The following is a 20,488-nucleotide window of genomic DNA, read 5'->3' as shown; positions in this document are numbered from 1 at the left end:
GTGATTTTGCCCCCCCATGGGCATTTGGTAATGTCTGGAGACATTTTCAGTTGTCACAACTGGGGAGGCGAAATGCTACTGGCGTCTAGTGGGTAGGGTTAGGGATACTGCTAAACACCTTAACAATGCATTGGGCAGACCTCCACAGCTAAGAATCATCAGGCCCAAAATGTCAATAGTGCCAAGATTGAGAAACTGATGTAGAGAGGGACTTGCTATCAAATTGTAGCTCCAACACTTAGTGGTTTGCCCGGTGCCTCAGTTTTCACACTTGTATTATTTGGATAATACTTTTATCAGTCATTCAGGGTTGTGTGTAAGGTTAAATGAGTTAATATACTGCATTAAATTATATGAGTAAGAATTATATCAATATAGCCTATTATGATGATTTTATCTGTGAAGTAAATTGATCTGTAGAGTGCATGGATGTGGTTGTATATCTGAAACAACCTTATGGGTTGCTTGAGGATGGGGATTGTGTCTCTTTTGTTTATCACTACCTATTCACTGACTGGTCTAAGGTCAAGGATGTAGCAAGCACTTGATAAATATTGTTGAATGAATGAATGAATGCTTAAATTTTCAGGGCTCCTCTCAGACTTCTCCATTTACCATTGAGAGTAAACATTTTTGATTGTTGGTAGTCGTTCTAGCAGAGGTAGCACTGGTACCATGCACAGGTCAGGGTGCATGTCAAAGTCATTGCCAGTACTGAAATACAGAGAAGATACCAGACATTCCTGAGTTGTCATACAGCGCCTCTGAGCTATGGACCATCTTAATCAGAATATATAGATCCTGACTTTTCAGAACTGACATTAAATTATCTTCATCACTAGTCTATCTTAAGAAAGTCTTACTTCTAAAAAAAAATCACAAATTATTTTTCTATGATAACTCATTTGGTATGTTTGTGTTTGGAAAGAGTAACTTTAATTACATTTCCATATTGTTTATAACACGGCCATGTATTAAATATGGAAGGCAGCTTCTATATGATTTATAGACTCCAAAGGCATTGGAGTCAGAAGATTGAGATTTAAACCCAACTTTGTCACTATGTCTTTGACTTTGGGCAAGCCACCCACTTCACTAGTCCTCAGTTTCCTTTTTTTGCCTGCCTTAATTCCCAGAATTATTTTGAATGTCTAATAAGTTAACATTTGTAAATATTTTTTGCAGACTCTAAAGACTGTATTATAGCAAACATGTTACTTTTATTTAGATCCAAAAGAGTTTTATATGATCGCTTCTCTTGTTCTGACATCTGGACAAGCTGTAGTCAATACTCTGTTATGTCAGCATCCAAAAAGGTAACAGTTTTAAATTGGCTAGAAATGTTGCTTATAATAAGTAGAAGGTGTTTCGTGGCTCAGTAAATGCAATTTTAGAATTTCTTTTAGAGTAATATTGCTATAACTGACTCTAATTTTTTAATGTAAATTTATTTGTTAGTGATGGAGACCAAAGGCTACCACAGTCTCCCTGAAGGTCTAGATATGGAAAGACGGTGGGGTCAAGTTTCTCAGGCTGTGGAGCATTCTTCCCTGGGACCTACAGAGAGGACCGATGAGAATAACTACATGGAGATTGTCAACGTAAGCTGTGTTTCCGGTGCTATTCCAAACAACAGTACTCAAGGAAGCAGCAAAGAAAAACACGAACTACTCCCTTGCCTTCAGCAAGACAATAATCGGCCTGGGATTTTAACAGCTGATATTAAAACTGAGCTGGAATCTAAGGAACTTTCAGCAACTGTAGCTGAGTCCATGGGTTTATATATGGATTCTGTAAGAGATGCTGACTATTCCTATGAACAGCAGAACCAGCAAGGAAGCATGAGTCCAGCTAAGATTTATCAGAATGTTGAACAGCTGGTGAAATTTTACAAAGGAAATGGCCATCGTCCTTCCACTCTAAGTTGTGTGAACAGGCCCTTGAGATCATTTATGTCTGACTCTGGGAGCTCCATGAATGGTGGCGTCATGCGCGCCATTGTTAAAAGCCCTATCATGTGTCATGAGAAAAGCCCGTCTGTTTGCAGCCCTCTGAACATGACATCTTCAGTTTGCAGCCCTGCTGGAATCAACTCTGTGTCCTCCACCACAGCCAGCTTTGGCAGTTTTCCAGTGCACAGCCCAATCACCCAGGGAACTCCTCTGACATGCTCTCCTAATGTTGAAAATCGAGGCTCCAGGTCGCACAGCCCTGCACATGCTAGCAACGTGGGCTCTCCTCTCTCAAGTCCGTTAAGTAGCATGAAATCCTCAATTTCCAGCCCTCCAAGTCACTGCAGTGTAAAATCTCCAGTCTCCAGTCCCAATAACGTCACTCTGAGATCCTCTGTGTCTAGCCCTGCAAATATCAACAACTCAAGGTGCTCTGTTTCCAGCCCTTCCAACACTAATAACAGATCCACGCTTTCCAGTCCAGCAGCCAGTACTGTGGGATCTATCTGTAGCCCTGTAAACAATGCCTTCAGCTACACTGCTTCTGGCACCTCTGCTGGATCCAGTACATCACGGGATGTGGTTCCCAGTCCAGACACACAGGAGAAAGGTGCTCAAGAGGTCCCTTTTCCTAAGACTGAGGAAGTAGAGAGTGCCATCTCAAATGGTGTGACTGGCCAGCTTAATATTGTCCAGTACATAAAACCAGAACCAGATGGAGCTTTTAGCAGCTCGTGTCTAGGAGGAAATAGCAAAATAAATTCGGATTCTCCATTCTCAGTACCAATAAAGCAAGAATCAACCAAGCATTCATGTTCGGGCACCTCTTTTAAAGGGAATCCAACAGTAAACCCATTTCCATTTATGGATGGCTCATATTTTTCTTTTATGGATGATAAAGACTATTATTCCCTATCAGGAATTTTAGGACCACCTGTGCCCGGCTTTGATGGTAACTGTGAAGGCAGCGGATTCCCAGTGGGTATTAAACAAGAACCAGATGATGGGAGCTATTACCCGGAGGCCAGCATCCCTTCCTCTGCCATTGTTGGAGTGAATTCAGGTGGACAGTCCTTCCACTACAGGATTGGTGCTCAGGGTACAATATCTTTATCGCGATCAGCTAGAGACCAATCTTTCCAACACCTGAGTTCCTTTCCTCCTGTCAATACTTTAGTGGAGTCATGGAAATCACATGGTGACCTGTCGTCTAGAAGAAGTGATGGGTATCCAGTCTTAGAATACATTCCAGAAAATGTATCAAGGTAAGTTGGTTTTCTCCATTTTTTTGAAAGTCATGGCTTTATACATGTTGAAGGTTAGCATTATCTTTACAGTCGATAAATGTAAACACATTTCAGATTACTGTTTTAAGGATGGTCATATGGTCCCTTTTGCATGTTGATATAATGTTATTTTTTTGAAGTAGAGGAAAAAAACGTCCTAAAATGTCTTAGAAAATATCTACGTTGATTTTGAAGGGGCATATGTAGGTGTCCCCCACTCCCCATTGCCTGTTTTAGGTGTTTGGAAAATTTATGTTTTACTGGCAGTTACTATGTAAATATAGTAATTTAGCAGAAGAATACTAGATTTTTTTTTCCTTTAGCTGTTTGCTGGTTTACTAATATTGCTTGAAGTTAGTTTATTTGTGGTCTTAGTTCTTTTTTTATTATGGCTTTCTTTATTAATCATCACTTCATCGGTTGTGAAAAATAAAATTGAATCCTGTATTTGTTACCCACAAGCTTCCCTCCCTTCTGCCCTTTTCTGGGTAGGTTAATTATATGAAAGTTGTGGTTTTTCAATACAAATAAATCATTTCGTTAACTGTTGAGGGCTTTAAAGACTCAGCATATCTAAAATTACTAAGTGGACAATCTTGCTTTCTTACTTATATTGGAAGTGAAATATGTCACTGCAGTTTTGAATTGGTATATTTATAACTTTTCAGATCTGCAAGAAGACATATTTTATTTACTGTAAAATATCTCTTGGCTTTCCTTGTTGCAGATATCATGTTGTATATATTTAGAAAAAACAAGGAAGAGGTTTTAGATATGACTATAAAGGGTGGTTCTAAGTTATACAGTGAATACTTGGATTGGACTTTGCTTCAGTACTGTTTTTATGACATGGTTGTGATAAATTATTCCTTTATGGACTATATAAAGAATAGATTTCCTTGGTATAGTTCGTTCCTTTGGCATCCAGAACTATGTGGATATTTTCCTTTATTTCGTTAAAAATTATCTTGTGGGGAATATGTCCATCCCATTAACAGGATACAGGGTTTACATGTATTGCTGTGGCTTTCTCCTACTCTGTTTTTTTCCCAAACCAAAAGCAAAAATTTTAATTTATGTATTATTTTCATTGTCATTGCCTCAAACCTTGCTTTTCTTGCTTTTATGGAAGCAAACATTTCATAAAGGATACATTTTTATAGTTTCCCCATAGTATGAACTATTCAATCATATTCTAATGCTGTCTCTTTAAATTATAAGCCCTAACACAAGTCATGAGATAGCATGGCTGCCATCAGAACCAAACTGAGCTGTGTTTTACTGCTATTGCTTTGCTTTACTTGTAGAGAAGGAAATTTTTTCATGTGATGTGAATATTTTTGTAAATGATGTTTTTAGTAAACTGGTATGAGGTAGTATAGCCTGGTAGTTAACAGCATGACTGGTTGAAATCCCAACTCTGCTACTTAATTGTTTAGTCTTCTCAGCTGTATAAAGGAATTAAATAGTACCCATCTCAAAGGTAGTTAAGACAATTTAAGTGAGTTAATTTATGAGAAATACTTTGAATTCCTTTCGATATGTTAGTGTGCATTGTATATGTTTTAGCTATTATGAAATGGTTTCATACTTTTTAGTTTTCATATTTTTAGTTTTTTCCTTCATTATATGAAATTCCACAGAATCTTATACTTAAAATATTTAAGCATTTATTAAATATTTGTTAATTTCTTACGATTAAGCTCATTTTTAAAAAATGATTATGCACTCTACCTTTGTTATTACAGTTCTATTTATGCTTTGTTAGTTTTGAAAACTATTTCTTTGAATAATGATGTTTCTGGTAGAAATGTTACAGATGCAGTAAGCTAAAATGATTAGTTGTCTCTTATGTTTGTTTTATATCCCTGTTTCTACCATTTTAAATGTACTTTTCCTGCTCAACTCATGAAGCCCCTCCTGATGGTCCAAGGACCCATGCATAGCCTTAGACATGTTAGTATGAATTAGTGACCTTGAGCCTATCCCGCATTTGTGGGCACAGGAAGTGTTGTCTTGTGTCTCCTCTTGAATATTCCAAAATTCCTTATGTATTTGTTAATACAGTCAATAAGGATTCATTCTGCTTATATACGTACTGGTTTTGTGCCAGCTAAATTTCCTAAAAACTTTAACTTAAAGCTTTATAAGAGATTTGACATCTCTTATAGATTAATGATTCTTTACAGCTTTTCTTGGTGAATAGTATCCAAACCTATTTGTTTTGATGATTATCAGAGTAAAAGCTCAAGGATCAGAGGAAATTTTGATGTTTTTCTAGAGTTCAGTCTACATGTTATAATATTTAAACTCTTCCAAGTATCATCCTTAGTCTCTTATTTTGAACAAAAAGCCCAGCCTTTTTGCCTATTAAAATATGATGATAATTCATTTCGGGGAATGTTGAATAGATTAATGAATTAAATATCATAAAGGATTAAGGCAGGGTATACTGCTTCTAGGTTTAATAGTATCCTTCATCATTAGGTTGAACCTTGAACTACGGTATTTTCTGGTAGATCTCAAATCGTGGTTAGAGGGTTCCTGAGACCTTTTCAAGGAAGTTCACACAGTCAGAAATCATGCTTTGGTCGAATATCCACTCAAAATGGAACACAGACCAATGGATTTTGATATAATCGTGTAGGAAAAGTTCACTGATACTGTTTCAGATTCCACATTGAAACTAACCTTTAAAGAACTATTCAGTGTGAATTTTCAGTATAATATCAAAGATTCATATCTACAATTATCTGAAATGACCATTAAAATATTCTTTCCGTTTCCCAACAACATATCTATATGAGACCAGATTTTCTTTATATACTTGAAGAAAAACATAGCACCACAGGTAGCAATGAAAATCCAGCAGTCTTCTATTAAGTGTGACAGTGGTCTTGCAAAAATGTTAAACAATGCCACTCTTGTCACTAAGGACTTTTGTTTTGGGAAATATTGTTTCATAAACAGTTTTCATATTGTTTATGTTAATATGTAATGACTTATTTTTAAATGATTTTAAAACATTTGTTTTAATTTTTAATTTAAACTAATTTAATATTCTAATTTTTAATTTAAATAATTTATTTTTAGTTTTAATTTCCAATGTGGTAGCAATAACTATAACTCACATAAACAAATGCTCTTTGGGATCCTTCATACTTTTTAAGAATGAAAAGGAATTCTGAGATCCAGAAGCTGAGAACTGCTGGTTTTTACTCTTCTATACACCCTTTGGAGGTTAATGAAGAAAGAAGATATTACATTATTTGTATTAGCGTTACTGAATATTATTCTGAGGAAGGAGTGTCTATTCAAATAGGAAAAATGATTCTTGCCCAGGTTAATTTTTTAAACTGACAGAAATGAGTAATGGCTGTGAGGTGCGTGTTGTCTTTATTTCAGTCTGTGGGCATTCCGTGAGAGTGGTGACGAAAGTCATCTGTTAATAATTTCCAGTGAATGGATTGTCTAGTGCCAAATTGTAAAGTAAATTCTGACAAAGCTAAATGTAAAGCCCTTAGAATGGACACCGGACCTAGTTGTGTCAGGTAGATTAGAACTCCCCTGTCTGCTTGGACATCAACAAAACTGCTCTGAGCCTCAGTTTCTTCATTTTAAAGTGATTAAGTTGAACTAATCGCTTTGCTAATCACTAATGTGCTTCAAGAGTTACTAGTGTAATTTCCTTTGAAGAATCAAAATAGAATATCTTTTAACATAACTTGTTAATCTAGTTTCAAGTATTTTGTAGTCTCAAATCTAGCTTCATGATTTTCAGGTTAGTCTGGGGAGAAAAATATCGTTTCCATTTACCATTTTAATGTAAAAATGAGGAGGGGTGATCTATGATTTCACTTAAAAGAGGAGCAGTTGTGTTTTTTTAAAACCAGATTAAAAAAAATAAACTCTGAAACTTACTATGAATTCCTTGTTCTTTTTATTTACACAGTTCCTCATGGAAACAGGGCATTTTTGTTGACATAACACTGGCTGTTTATGGCGATAGTCATAGTCACTTTGATAGCATCGTAACACAGGGCTAACGTTGACTTAGACTTTTAAATGTAAAGTTTACTATTTCAAAGGGCATATTCTGATAGGTTTCAAGACAAGTAATTAGATATTTATCTTAATATGTGCTGATTTTTTTTCACAATAGAATGAAACAGTTTAGTAAATAACCTATATGTATTCTTTTATTTTTCAATTGCCCCTGAAGTTTCCTTGAAACTCACATTGTATGACAAACCGAAGCGTCAGAATTTGGGGAGTTTGTGACAAAGTTTGCCTTTTACCAAACTTTCAGAATAAGCAGCTGAGACGTAAATATTTCTGTGTAATGCAATGTATGAAAGAATGGTGGGATGTGTGTCTGAGAGAGAGAGATTGTATTGGTGCTTACTCTAATAAATAAATCCATTACAGCATTGCTTAGGTCATTTGGGCATGAAAACATGTAACTTTCTTTTACTTATTATGTGTCTCATAATATTTTGATTTTGAAGTTGCTAATGTACCTAGAATTCCACCAGGTAAATATTTTTATAAATTATTTAAAAATGAGAGTTGTTTCTCCTGATATTCATTTTTTATTCACTTATGATATTTCAGGGAAGAGTGGTGATAATAAAAAAATTAAGTGTTTTATAATACACAAATCAGTATGTACAGTGTACTTTTGTGAGTTTTATTTTTAAACATCACAAATATCATAGGCTTATATGTCAGTATGTCTGCCTCTTATCATGTAAAATATTGGTTTATTATTTACACCATACTTTAAAAATGGTGCTGAGATAAAAGCCATGGTTTCAGTTAGATAACCTCAAATTATTCAACTTAATGCAGTTTTCATAGCAGCGACATACTAGGGACTTAGACTTTTGAATGTAAAGTTCTTACTATGGAGATATCACTTATAGATTTAATATTCAATATTGCCTTTTGCAATATTGTAATTCTAGGTGTGTCTGACCTTTTCTGTCCTTAGAATGTTGGAGTAATAGCAGATGTTATATTGATCACCACTAATTTAGGAGCAACACTTTGCTTCTCTTCATACTTTGATGTCATTATGTTTTTCTGCAAAATAATACTTTTTTTCTTCACTTTCAGCTGTTACTTTAGTTTTGTACTACTCATTTGCTGATAAAAATTTACCCCCACTGCTAAACAATATATCATTTTGTTTCATTTACTAAATTCAATTGAGAGAAAAATATTACATTTAAATATAGTCATTAACTTGGATATCTTTGATGACGTTCCAACATTTATTAATGAAAACCGAGGAAAAATATAAGCATGTTAAATGGATAGTGTCTTCATTTAAAACATTAGGGTCTCTGGTTTTAAACTTGTGAAGTATAGGATTTGTTTTTAGTTTTAAAAGTTTTATTTTGTTCCTTATATAGTAAGGTAATAATGAAGTTAAAATGTAATTACATATAAGCACTGAATTAATTTATGCTCTGGAAACCTCTGGATTTATGATCGATAGTGGTATGGCTAAGGCCAAAATTTTTATGTAGAAAAGTGGTAGAAATTGTTTGTATTTTGTGCTAGAAATAGAAAACTGTAGTTTAAGGAAAGAAACAGGACAAACAAAAAGTAATTTGAATGCTTAAAAAGTTAATACCTTAGGGAGGGAGTATGAGATAATAGCTGGCCATCTGGATTCATAACTGTGGCCATGACTTAATTTCATGTGTGATGAATACTTCATCAATGTGTGATGAATATTCACCTTATATATTACGAGTTTTTGAGATAAATATACAAAAACTGTGATATGAAACTGAATTTGGCTCCTAAGTGGCAAAATTGACTTTAGATATTCCGGCAGAGAGAGGCTATATGGGCAAGTCTTGGAAAATGGGGAAGTGGGAGATGATCAGAGTTGGTATTTACACTTAGTGTTGAAAATTTTGCAGGGAGTGGGGAGTGAGTACTTACTGAAGGAGGGAGCTCTATGAGCAAAATCCTGGAGATAGGGAGAAAACACTGAGTGTGGCTGAGCCGCATGGTGGGCTGTGATGTCGTGTTGGGGGTAAGAAAACCTGGAAGAGGCTAATTGGAACTAGAAGGGAGTTGAACTTGAAACTTACACTAAGAAAGAAATTTGTACTTAATTTGGTAGGTAGTGAGTTGTTATGGAAATATTGGAGCAGGACATGGCAGGAGAGGAAGTGCACTTGGGGAAACCTTATTGGGCAGCGTGTTTGTAGGGTGGATTGGAGCATAAAGAGCCTTGTTAAGAAATTATTTCAGCTGTGTAGAAGGATGAGAGCTAGGCTGTCTGGAGTAAGGATGTTGGGGGTAATAGAAAGAAGGGGACAGGTTTGAGATATTACAGAAAAAGCTTATGTAAGTGTCTATCTTTTGTGTATAAATTTATTTTGAAATAATCACAGATCTACACAAATGTATATTACAGAGAACTCCTATCTTCAAGGACATTCACTTACATAACCAGAATATAACCATCAAAATCCAGAAATTAGTATGGGTAAGTTACTAACATCTACTCTTTTGCAGTTTGTCCCAATAATTCCTTTTATAGCGAAAGGATCCAGTTCAGAATTATGTGTTGTGCTTAGTTGTCATGTCTCTTTAGTCTGGGGTAGTTCCTCAGTCTTTTCTAGATTTCATGACTTGATACTGCTTTTGAAAATTAAAGGGCAGTTATTTGGTAGAAAGTCTTTCCATTGGTTTTTCTGGTATGTTTCCTCATGATTAGATTCAACAGATACCTTTGGCAGTAATATCATGGTCTCCCCAACCTTAGCATCAGCTTTTATACCACCATCTCCTGCTGGAATGGAAGGATAATGTAACAGAAAGACAGAAGGGCAGGATTCTACTCCCAGCTCTGTTTTGTGCATTCTTCTCATTGCATCCTGTCAGGTGGCATGTGACTTCTGTTTGTGTTATTTCTGTACTTAGACCACTTGATTCAGGTGCTGTTTGCAGGGTTTCTCCATGATAAAGTTACTCTTTTCCTTTTGCAATTATAATATATTTTGTGGAAGGTACTTTGAAGCTGTGTAAGCACCCCATTCGTCATCAGCATTTGTTTATTCATGTATTTATGTATATCGGCATGGCATCATTGCTTTTTGTTTTGTGAAGTGAGTTACGTACAGACTATTACTGTCCTAATTTTTGATGGTCAGAATATTCCTTATTAAGCCAATGGAAGCCCGTTGAGGGTGGTTTCTGTGTCTCTTTGCCTTGTCCCCATCATTCCTTGAGTACATCCTTGCTTTAGGCCCATCTTGTACTTTTCCTGACCTAGATCTGGAATTGGCCATTTCTTCAAGGAGGGTCCCTATCCCTAAAGACACTTTCCTCTTTCTGATTACAGTCTAATGCCACATTCTGGGTCATAGGGACACCCTCCATTTCTATGGCTGCCCTCCTTATCCCACCTAGGCACAGACTCCCGTGCTGGGCTGTCCTCACCCTGCTGGGGTTTGGACACCCTCCACTAGACCACACAAACACACAGGTGCCCTCCTGTCTCTGCTTGACTCTGACCTTCCACATCAGGTTTCCGAGCCACCCTTGGGCTTGATAGACCCAACTGTAAGCCACCACAGTTGGCCACCCCCTTTCCCCTCTGTGGATACCTACTTTGCTGTGCCTTATGTAATAATTTTAGGACTACATTGTTAAGAAAGAGGAAGGGGAGGAGTTGATATTTGAGTAGAAATAGTAAACTATGTGGAAATTTGGCAAAAACATCATGTTGTGAGCTTAACTCTCATTGATAATGGTGAGTAATTAAGAGAAATGAAGAGGTCAGCCAGGCACCGTGTAATTCCAGCACTTTGGGTGGCCAAGATGGGCGCATCACTTGAGGCCAGGAGTTCGAGACCAGCCTGGCCAACATGGTGAAACCCCATCTCTACTAAAAATACAAATATTAGCCAGGCATGGTGGTTTGTGTCTGTAATCCTAGCTACTCAGGAGGCTGAGATGCGAGAATTGCTTGAACGTGGCAGGTGGACGTTGCAGTGGACCAAGACTGTGCCTCTGCATTTCAGCCTGGGTGACAGAGAGAGATTCTGTCTCAAAAAAAAGAAAAAAGAAAAAAAGAAATGAAGAGGTCAAGAATAGGTTTGGAGCAGAAGTACTGTTACCTTGGCTACATGAGTTTTAAGTGCCAGAACTACCTATGATTGGAAATATTCTTCATATAGGTGGCAATGTTGGTCTGGAGGTCAGGGAGGCCTCTTCATAGTAATTGCAATTGAGGGAGTCAATGTGGATGCTGTTAGGTTGGTGCAAAAGTAGTTGTGGTTTTTGCTATTGAAAGTAATATTACCCAGGGAGGGAATGTATATAGTGACTCAAGTACAGTTTAAAGTGCGTTTTGTTAGGAACTTGGAGGACTAGTGCCCCACTAAGAAGATGAGCAACACATCCTAATAAAGGAGACAGAATTATGTAGAGAACAAAGATCATGCTAAGTCATAGATGCCAAAGGGAAGAATCAGGTAGTCTTAGAATTTCCAATAGAAGGACTCTAAGACTATCTAGAAATCTGACCCGCTGTGGGCACGGATACTGAAACTAACGCCCAGAGAAACAACATGGCTTTTCCAGTATCATACAAAGTAGCTAGTAACACAGCTGGGAATAGAATCCTGCCTTTTCGTCTTTGTTACCTTATCCTTTTCTTCCAGTGGGAGATAGTGGTACAAAATCTGATGAGAGGGTTCAGAAGACCAGGAATAGAACCTGAGAGCTGTTGACAGATGGGTGTTGATGATTTTCAAGAAGGGATTGGATTGGATTGTAATTGGCTAAGGAGTAAATGAGCATTGAAGAGGAGAACCTGGGGCATGGGACGAAGGCACAGTGCTTACTCTTGGGAGTATGTTTGCTTTGTCATCTGTTTTGGTGACAAAGCAAAAGTGGTTAAAGGGAAGAGAGGGTAGCGCAAAGAAATGGCAGTTTCAGAGTAAGGATTTTGTTCAACAGGTGAAATATGAAGAGGGCAATGGACTTGTGCTGAGATCGAAAATGTGAGAGAGACAAGAGGATTGATGAGGCAGTGTCCTGAGAAGGTGAGAATAGAAATGACACCGCAGTCAGCCTCAGAGTTAAATATTTAACTATGAGAGTTTCAGCACTTGCTGGTGACTGGCGTCACTATTTTACAGATATGAAAACTGGAACAGAGACAGTATTCGTGATCTGCCTAACGCCCCATAGTGAAGACAAATGAAGAAACAGGTATTTGAGATAGAGAAGAAGAAAGCAGACTATCCTAAATAATAGGCAGCCAGATGGATCTTTTAAAAACATAAATCAGATTATGTGGCTGATAGTTTAAAGCCCTCTGGTGGCTTCTCATTGCAAGCAGCAGAAAGTAACATAATTTAGGGTCTGTAAGGCCCTAAATTACCAGGGCCCTGATTGCTGTATTTAGTATCTGTTCCTCCTTGCTCATTCCCCACACTGACCTTTCTGTGGTTCCTGCAAACCAAGCCCCCTTCCTTTTGGGGTCGTCTGTACTTACTGGTGCCTCTGCCAAGAAGGCTCTGCCTCCAGATTTTGGTTTCCTGCCTCTTTCTTGTCACTTAGGATTAGTTCAAATGTCACCCTCTCAGAGAGGCCTTCCTTGATCATCTTATTGAAAGTGGTGATCCCCTACCTTCTAACACGTCACCTTCTTTATCTATCTTCATAGCAGTACCTGTCAGAATGATGTTTCTTTACTTCATTTCTGCTAGTTAGCATGTAAGCCTCCTGAGAGAAGGACCTCCTCTGGCCTAAACTTAACTTGTACATTTTCCATACCTGAAACAGTGCCAGGTCTGTTGCTGATGTTCAGTAAATATTGAGAGAATGAATGGATGGATTGACTAGCAGAGGGTGTGGGTATGTGTCTGGCATGACTAAATGTTGGTGATTATGTAATATTAATAAAATTATTAAATGACAGTTCTACTGAGTTTAGCAAAAAAAATTGTTTTGACTTCCGTCAGCATATTTTTAGGATTTTCCACAAAATAATTAACAAATACTGTTCTTCCTTTTTCTCATCTCAGTATAATACAGTAGTTGGTGATGATGTATTCCAAGCTAATTGATGACTTACACTCTTAGTCTGCACAATGAGGTTACTTATTTTTAATTCTTACTATAAAATTCACTCTTTTTGGTGTTCAGTTCTGTATGTTTTGTGAAATGTGTAGTCATGTAACCGCCACCCATTCGAGATACGGAAGAGTTCTATCACTCACTAAAATTCTCTTGGTCGATACTTTTCCTCACTCCCAACTCTAGTGACCACTGTATGTGCCCTATTGGCATAATTTTGGTTTTTTTCTATATTCTCTATAAACTCTGTAGCTTTTGATTCTGGTTTCTTTCACTCAGTATAATGCACTTGAGATTCATCCATATCATTGCTTGTTTCAGTAGTTTCTGTTTATTGCTGAGTACTATTCTATTTATGGCTATATCACATTTTATTCATCCATTTACCTGTTGGTAGACATTTGGCTTGTTTCTAGTTTTGGCTACTTCAATTAAATCTATAAATATCTACATACAAATATCTACATAGACATATGCTTTTGTTGTTGTTGTTGTTCAGTAAAAAACTAGGAGTGGTAGGGGTAATTTCAATTTTTAAGAAACCATCAAATTGTTTTACAAAGTGTTTGTACCATTTTAATATTTCCACCAGCAGTGTATTAGAGGCACAGTTCATTACATCCTTTCCAACCCTTGATAATCTTTTTAAGTTTAGGCATTATAGTACATGTGTAGGGATATCTCATTGTGGTTTAAATTGGCATTTCCTAATGTCTTAAAGATACCAAACATCTTCTCATGTGCTTATTTGCCATTCATATGCCTTCCTTTCATGCCTGATTACTCTTGCCCATTTGTATTGTGTGGTTTTCATCTTTTTGAGTTCTGTTTTCAATGTACCTTAATGTAAACTTTTTGATAGAAGACCTGGAATTAAGAGTACAATAGATATTTAAAATTCTGTATTGACTGGCTGGGCATGGTGGCTCACGCCTGTAATCCTAGCACTTTGGGAGGCCAAGGCAGGCAGATTTCCTGAGGTCAGGAGTTTGAGACCAGTCTGGCCAACATGGTGAAACTCCATCTCTACTAAAAATACAAAAAAAATTAGCCAGACTTGGTGGTGTGCACCTGTAATCCCAGCTACTCGGGAGGCTGAGGCAGGGGAAGGGGAATTGCTTGAACCAGGGAAGTGGAGGTTGCAGTGAGCTGAGATCATGCCACTGAACTCCAGCCTGGGTGACAGAGACTCTGTTTCAAAAATAATAATAACAGTTGGCGATTTTCAAATTATTTAGTCCCCACTCTGTCCTTAATGTGGGTGAACAGAAAAAAAAGAATATGAAACAAACCAAATGTCCCTACTGTATTCCCATCTAGTTGGGGAAGATGGCTCACACGAGTGTATACAGCCTTCCCCCCACCGCCTCCCTGCCAATTATGTGTTTGATTGTGTGATGGAGATAAAAGTTGTCACCAAAGATTAGAAAAGGAAGAGTTCTGTGTGAGCTGGAATAGTCAAGGAGACCTTCATACAGGAAGTGAAGATTTCAGTAGATGTTTGAAGATTGGTAGTATTTGAGGGGAAATAGGGAGAGTATTCAAGGAATAAGTAACAGCACAAGTCAAGTGCTAGACAGGACAAATGAAACTTGCCTGGATGGGTTTAATAGTAGTTGGGGAAAACTAGATTATAGACATCAGTGAATGCTGAAATGAAGTTCTGGGCACTGTTAATATAGCACATTAAAAATTTTTTTTTTTTAATTCAGGAATGACATAAAAGGGGGTAGAAAGGTGAACCTGGTAAGCAAAGGAGAAAATAAGGATTGAGACAAAAGCACAGTCTAGAGGCTATCATATTGGTAATTCAGGCAGATAGGAGCCCAGGTGATTGCGATGGTGAGCGAGAGGTAAATACTGGAGACAATTTAAAGGAAGGAATCATTGAATGCCAGGTTATTGGACCCCAAACCTGTTCCTTTTCCAGTACACTACTAAACCATGTGTGTTAACAGCACCACAAAAAGTAGATTGCCAAGGAGTATAGGGAAAAAAAACGCAGGAGTTTATAGGAACGAGGAGAAACGTTAAGCAGAGTTATGGCTCTAATGTAAGAGAAGAGGAGCAGAATAGTTTTGTTTGAATGAAGGTAAAACTTGATAATTTCAATACAAAAATAGAATACTTTTTATTAGACTACAGAAAAAAATACCCCCAGGAAATGGAAACAGGAAGAGCCAACTACTGGTTTGGCAGAGTTGGAAAGCAAACTGGTGAAAGATTATGTAAATGAATTAGAAATAGTGACATATGGATTTTGATATGCATACAAGATCTAGGCTTGTTTGAAAGTCTATTAATTGTGTCCTCAAGTAACTGGTGTTTGAATTCACAGTACTGTTTCCAAAAGTAGAAATGTGCTTATTTTCTTCCATCACGTGGTAGGGTTTTTATTTACTTAAAAAATATTTTTCCGATATGTTTGAGATTCTAGATGCAAAGTTTCAGGGTATAGAGATGGAATGGGAGCAGATATTCTTTAGTTTATGCCAATTTGGATTCTCACTATTTTTTTTTTTTTGAAATGGAAATTATATCCTGAGAGGCTTTTGTTCTTGGAAATTTGAGGTATGACTAAAGAACTTATGATCATATGATACAAAGGTTTTTTTTTCTCAATTTTTCTGTCATTCTCATACCCAATCTAGGTAAGTATACATGTGAGTTACTCCCCTGAGACTTCTAAAAGCATTCTGGGCTTTCTATATGTGGTAGAAATGATAATTTCATTGACATAAACCCTGTATTTTGGACTTGGTTGCTATGTGTAAGGTGAAAAATAGCATTTTCTCCCCTCTTAAGTACTGTTTTTTAGGAAACTGAAGAAATTAATGATGCCTAGAGTAGAGGAAGGAGGGGTTATAAGCATAGCAACCTTACACTGTGAAAACCTAAAGCTCCTACATTTATATGACTTCGGAAACATTCAGATCCGTGGGTGGCTACTGGATGTCCATTACCCCTACTTTTGAGCTAATTTTCATTTAACAAATGAAAGATCTTTATGAGAGAGTATAATTTCATGAACTGTGCATTTTTTGAAGGCTGAATGTGTTGCCAGTACCTGAGAATGGAAGAGGTGAAGAATAGAATTCTGTGAACATGGCCTAGCCTCTATGATTTCATAATGCTGAAGTATGCTTTTTTAAAAAGTTAAATTCTTGCCAATTTTACTCTAGCAGGAATAAATAAATCTAGTATTCTGAGAGTTTTAATGAAACTAGACATAAAACAAGTTAAAATTAATGGGGAAAATGGCTAGATGTCCATGACTGTCAGAGTCAGTACATTGTCAGTATCTTCCAGAAATGTAACTGATATTAAGCAAGCTGAGTTATTTCCAGGCATTGAATCAATGAAGAATGATAAATGTTTTCTCATCATACTTATTCTTAGAATTTGATACTTTTGATATTTCAGTTACTCGGCTTTAAAAGGGGAGTGCCCTTCCCTGGGCTTTGCCCAAAAGAAGAAAGAAAGACCATTTTAAGAAAGAAAACATGGGTATTTTTTTTTTTTTTTTTTTTTTTTTTGTGAGACGGAGTCTCGCTCTGTCGCCCAGGCTGGAGTGCAGTGGCGCGATCTCGGCTCACTGCAAGCTCCGCCTCCCGGGTTTACGCCATTCTCCTGCCTCAGCCTCCCGAGTAGCTGGGACTACAGGCGCCCGCCATCTCGCCCGGCTAGTTTTTTGTATTTTTTAGTAGAGACGGGGTTTCACCGTGTAGACCAGGATGGTCTCAATCTCCTGACCTCGTGATCCACCCGTCTCGGCCTCCCAAAGTGCTGGGATTACAGGCTTGAGCCACCGCGCCCGGCCAACATGGGTATTTTAAAGAGAGGATTACACTGCTATGTGAAATACCAGTTCTACTTAGTAAACTCCTTGGAACCTATAACAAACAACAGTGCACATTAAAAGCACTTAATCCAAAAAAGAGTTCTGAAGATGGATGGTGGTGATGGTTGCACAACAGTGTGAAAGTGCTTAATGCCACTTAAGGGTGAATACGGCAAATTTTAGTATATTTTATTATAATAAAAAGGGTAGTTGAGTCCTAAAAATAGGGAGGTGCTGCACTGTCTAATAAGTATAGTATCATAGATGTACTCTGTTCCGTACTGATTTTCTTTCAGCAGGCATTTATATAAGCACTTGACTTGGTCAAAGCCTAGTCCTAGGTGTATTAGTCTGTTCTTGTATTGCTATAAATAAATACCTAAACCTAGATAATTTATAAAGAAAGGTAATTGGCTCATAGTTCTGCAGGCTGTACAGGAAGCATGGAGGCATCTACTTGGCTTCTGAGGAGGCCTCAGGAAACTTGCAATCATGGTGGAAGGCATGCATTTTGCATGGTTGGAGCAGGAGCAAGAGAAGGAGTGGGGAGGTGCTACACACTTTTGAATAACTTGATCTTATGAGAACCCTATCACAAGACAGCAGCAAGGGAATGGTGCTAAACCATTCATGAAGGATTCACCCCTGTGATTCAATCCCCTCCCACCAGGCTCCCATCTCCAACATTGGGGATTACAATTTGACATGAGGTTTGGGTGGGGACACAGATCCAAACTATGTCACTGGGTATGTGGTCAGAATGGAAAATGAGGAAGTCCTCACTTTTAGGAATACCCTATCTAGATACATTCAAGATCCCGTTACAAAGTAGGTTGTGGTAGGTGTTATTCTGGAGGTACCAAATAATGTTTTGAGAACATAGGGTGGGAACACTTAGAAATTAAATACTGATTTCATTAATAAAATTATGTGATGGTTATAAGTGAATGTAATACAATTAGTCAGTACTCTTGGTTTGCAAACAGCACAGGGACCCGTCTCACATTAGCTTAAAGAAAATAGAATCTCTTGGCTTAAACAAATGGGAATTCAAGAAGTACACCTCAGGCTTGGTTAGATCCTCGGTTTCAGATGGTGTCATCCTAAATTTATTTGTCTCCATCTATTAGGGCTTTCTCTTTTTATTCAGTTATATTTTGTGGTCAGTATCACTCTGGGCTTTTATTTTCATTAGTTATTTAGGTGAAAGGAATAACCTTTCTCGATAGATTCTGACTGGTCCCTTGTCCAGCCTTAAGTAGGGGTGTTGCATGTGTGCTCACGTGAGTGGACATGGAAGCATGTAGGAGGTGGGAGCTTGGTCTCACCCAACCCTATGGACTAAGAGAAGATGTGTCTTCAAAGGGTCTGGCCAAACAAAACTGTACCCTATATTAGTTTCAAAAACTGATCATATAGTCATTCATTAATTATTCCCTATCTAAGTAGGTTGGTCACATTGCTTTTCTAAGCATTATCATTAGTAAGACTTTATTATTATTGAAGTGAACTATCTAGTAGTAATCTGGTGGAGAACAGAAAATTAATGATTGGAAAGGGCAAAAGCAACATGTTTTTGGGAGGGAGGATCTGATAGTTTCTTTTACAGAATACATTTACAGATGCTTTAATAATGAGAAAATTTAGTGATAATCAGAATGTTTTCCAAAACAGTGCACTGCAGATTGATCATCAAGTCACGGATACATAAAGAATGTTGCCATTAATATTATTCTAAAAACTCATTAAATTGGTCCCATGAATAAATATGGCTCTAGACTATCCAGCTCATTATCATTATCCACCTAAGAGTATGTAAGAAGTATTTTGTATCATATCTTCTTTGGCCCTTTCACTGAGGGCCTGTGACATTCTTGATGCAAATAATCTTTTCTGAATATGGGCGGATTACTAACAAAATAAATTTATACCTGCTCACCAGGACGGTATACATACTTGCACATGTAATTTTGCTTATAGTTTCAGAAGATTCATGGGCCCCTTCCTTCACCAAACATTTCATGAACCCATGGGCCCCATATTAAGAACCCTTCCTCTTGGTCGTTGTTAAAATATAACTGCGTAGCAGGAAGAGGACCATTGTGATCCACTACCAATAGAACATTTATAGTTGAAAATGCAATTCCAGTTGTTTGTTCACCAGTGGTGCTAAGTTATGCATTTGTTCACATCTCATAACATGTGGTAAATGTTTATGCAAGATGGCTATCCAGGCAAAAAAAAAAAAAGAAGAAAGAAAGAAAGAAAGAAAAACAACCGTGAAATAGAGAATGCCAGGTGACCCATATAAACAGGCTAGAGATATATTTGAAAAAGATGAGGGTTAAAGAGTGTGTAGATGTTGGCCGGTAAAGACATAGCATCCTCTAGGGAGAATATTATCAGGAGTCAGAGTCATCTTGGTAATTGGGAGAAAATGTAAGAAATGAACATGTAGAGGAGTGGAAAGCCAACTTTTAGGTCATACTTCCACTTGCTCATTGTGTGGCCTTGAGCAAGTTACCTGTCTTCTCTAAGAATGAGTTTCCTTCCACCTCTGTAAAATAGTGACACCAACAGTCCTTCCTCCTATGCTATTGAGAAATTTTCTGAGCTAATCTGTGTAAATTACTGGCATGTTGAGAGTGCTCAATAGAAACCTTAGTTCTTATTATTGTTGATTGTTACTAGTTTCAATTATAATTGAAATAGAGGAATAGGTATAAATAGGAACTACAATGGGTAAATAATTATTCATATGAGAGTATGACCTAAGAGATTCCATTTTGAAGTGAATTAGCAATGTAGTATTAATAAATTCAACCTCAAACTAACATTATTTTAGAGAGAGGAAATTCTTCTAGTTCTTTGTGTCCTTGTGAGAGCCTTCATGGAGAACTGTATTCTTCTCTGAATTTCAAAAATAGAGATTATCATGAAGATATCTTAGTGATTTTTAAACTCTTTTTTTTAGAGCAATACAAATGAAGATTAACATTTACATATATCACATGCTCCATGGTGGATTTGATTGAAAAGCATTGTGTGGGTATGTGTGTGTGGGCAGTAAAGCAAATGGCACAAGTTTTGTTTTTGTGATATTCATAAAAATCAATACTCAGCATAAAAATATGACTCAGTAAGAATTGCTTATTATGGACTATAACATAGATAAGATAGACTGCACAGTGATATACTGTGATGGTTTTCATTTCTGCCTCTTTTCTCACTTGTGAAAATCATCAGAATGCAAACAAGAGAGTGGCTTTATTATCAGAAGAATCATGGACCCT

At 37.2% G+C, this 20,488-nt stretch overlaps 1 protein-coding gene across 7 annotated transcripts in view; it reads left to right on the top strand.

Moving 5' to 3' along the window:
* The window catches only part of NR3C2 (nuclear receptor subfamily 3 group C member 2), a 376,656-nt gene that overhangs the window by 6,952 nt on the left and 349,216 nt on the right, over positions 1–20,488 (top strand). For all 7 annotated transcript variants that reach the window (XM_033215444.1, XM_033215442.1, XM_033215443.1 and 4 more), the window contains one exon: positions 1,459–3,217. In XM_033215444.1, coding sequence (XP_033071335.1) covers positions 1,461–3,217 — 1,757 coding nt within the window. In that variant the 5' untranslated portion in view covers positions 1,459–1,460. The remainder of the gene's footprint in view (positions 1–1,458; positions 3,218–20,488) is intronic.

Source organism: Trachypithecus francoisi, unplaced genomic scaffold (assembly GCF_009764315.1).
Source record: "Trachypithecus francoisi isolate TF-2019V2 unplaced genomic scaffold, Tfra_2.0 Lachesis_group1, whole genome shotgun sequence".
Lineage (NCBI taxonomy): Eukaryota > Metazoa > Chordata > Mammalia > Primates > Cercopithecidae > Trachypithecus > Trachypithecus francoisi.
The sequence above is the reverse complement of the archived record's forward strand: the minus strand, read 5'-3'. Positions and strand labels throughout refer to the sequence as shown.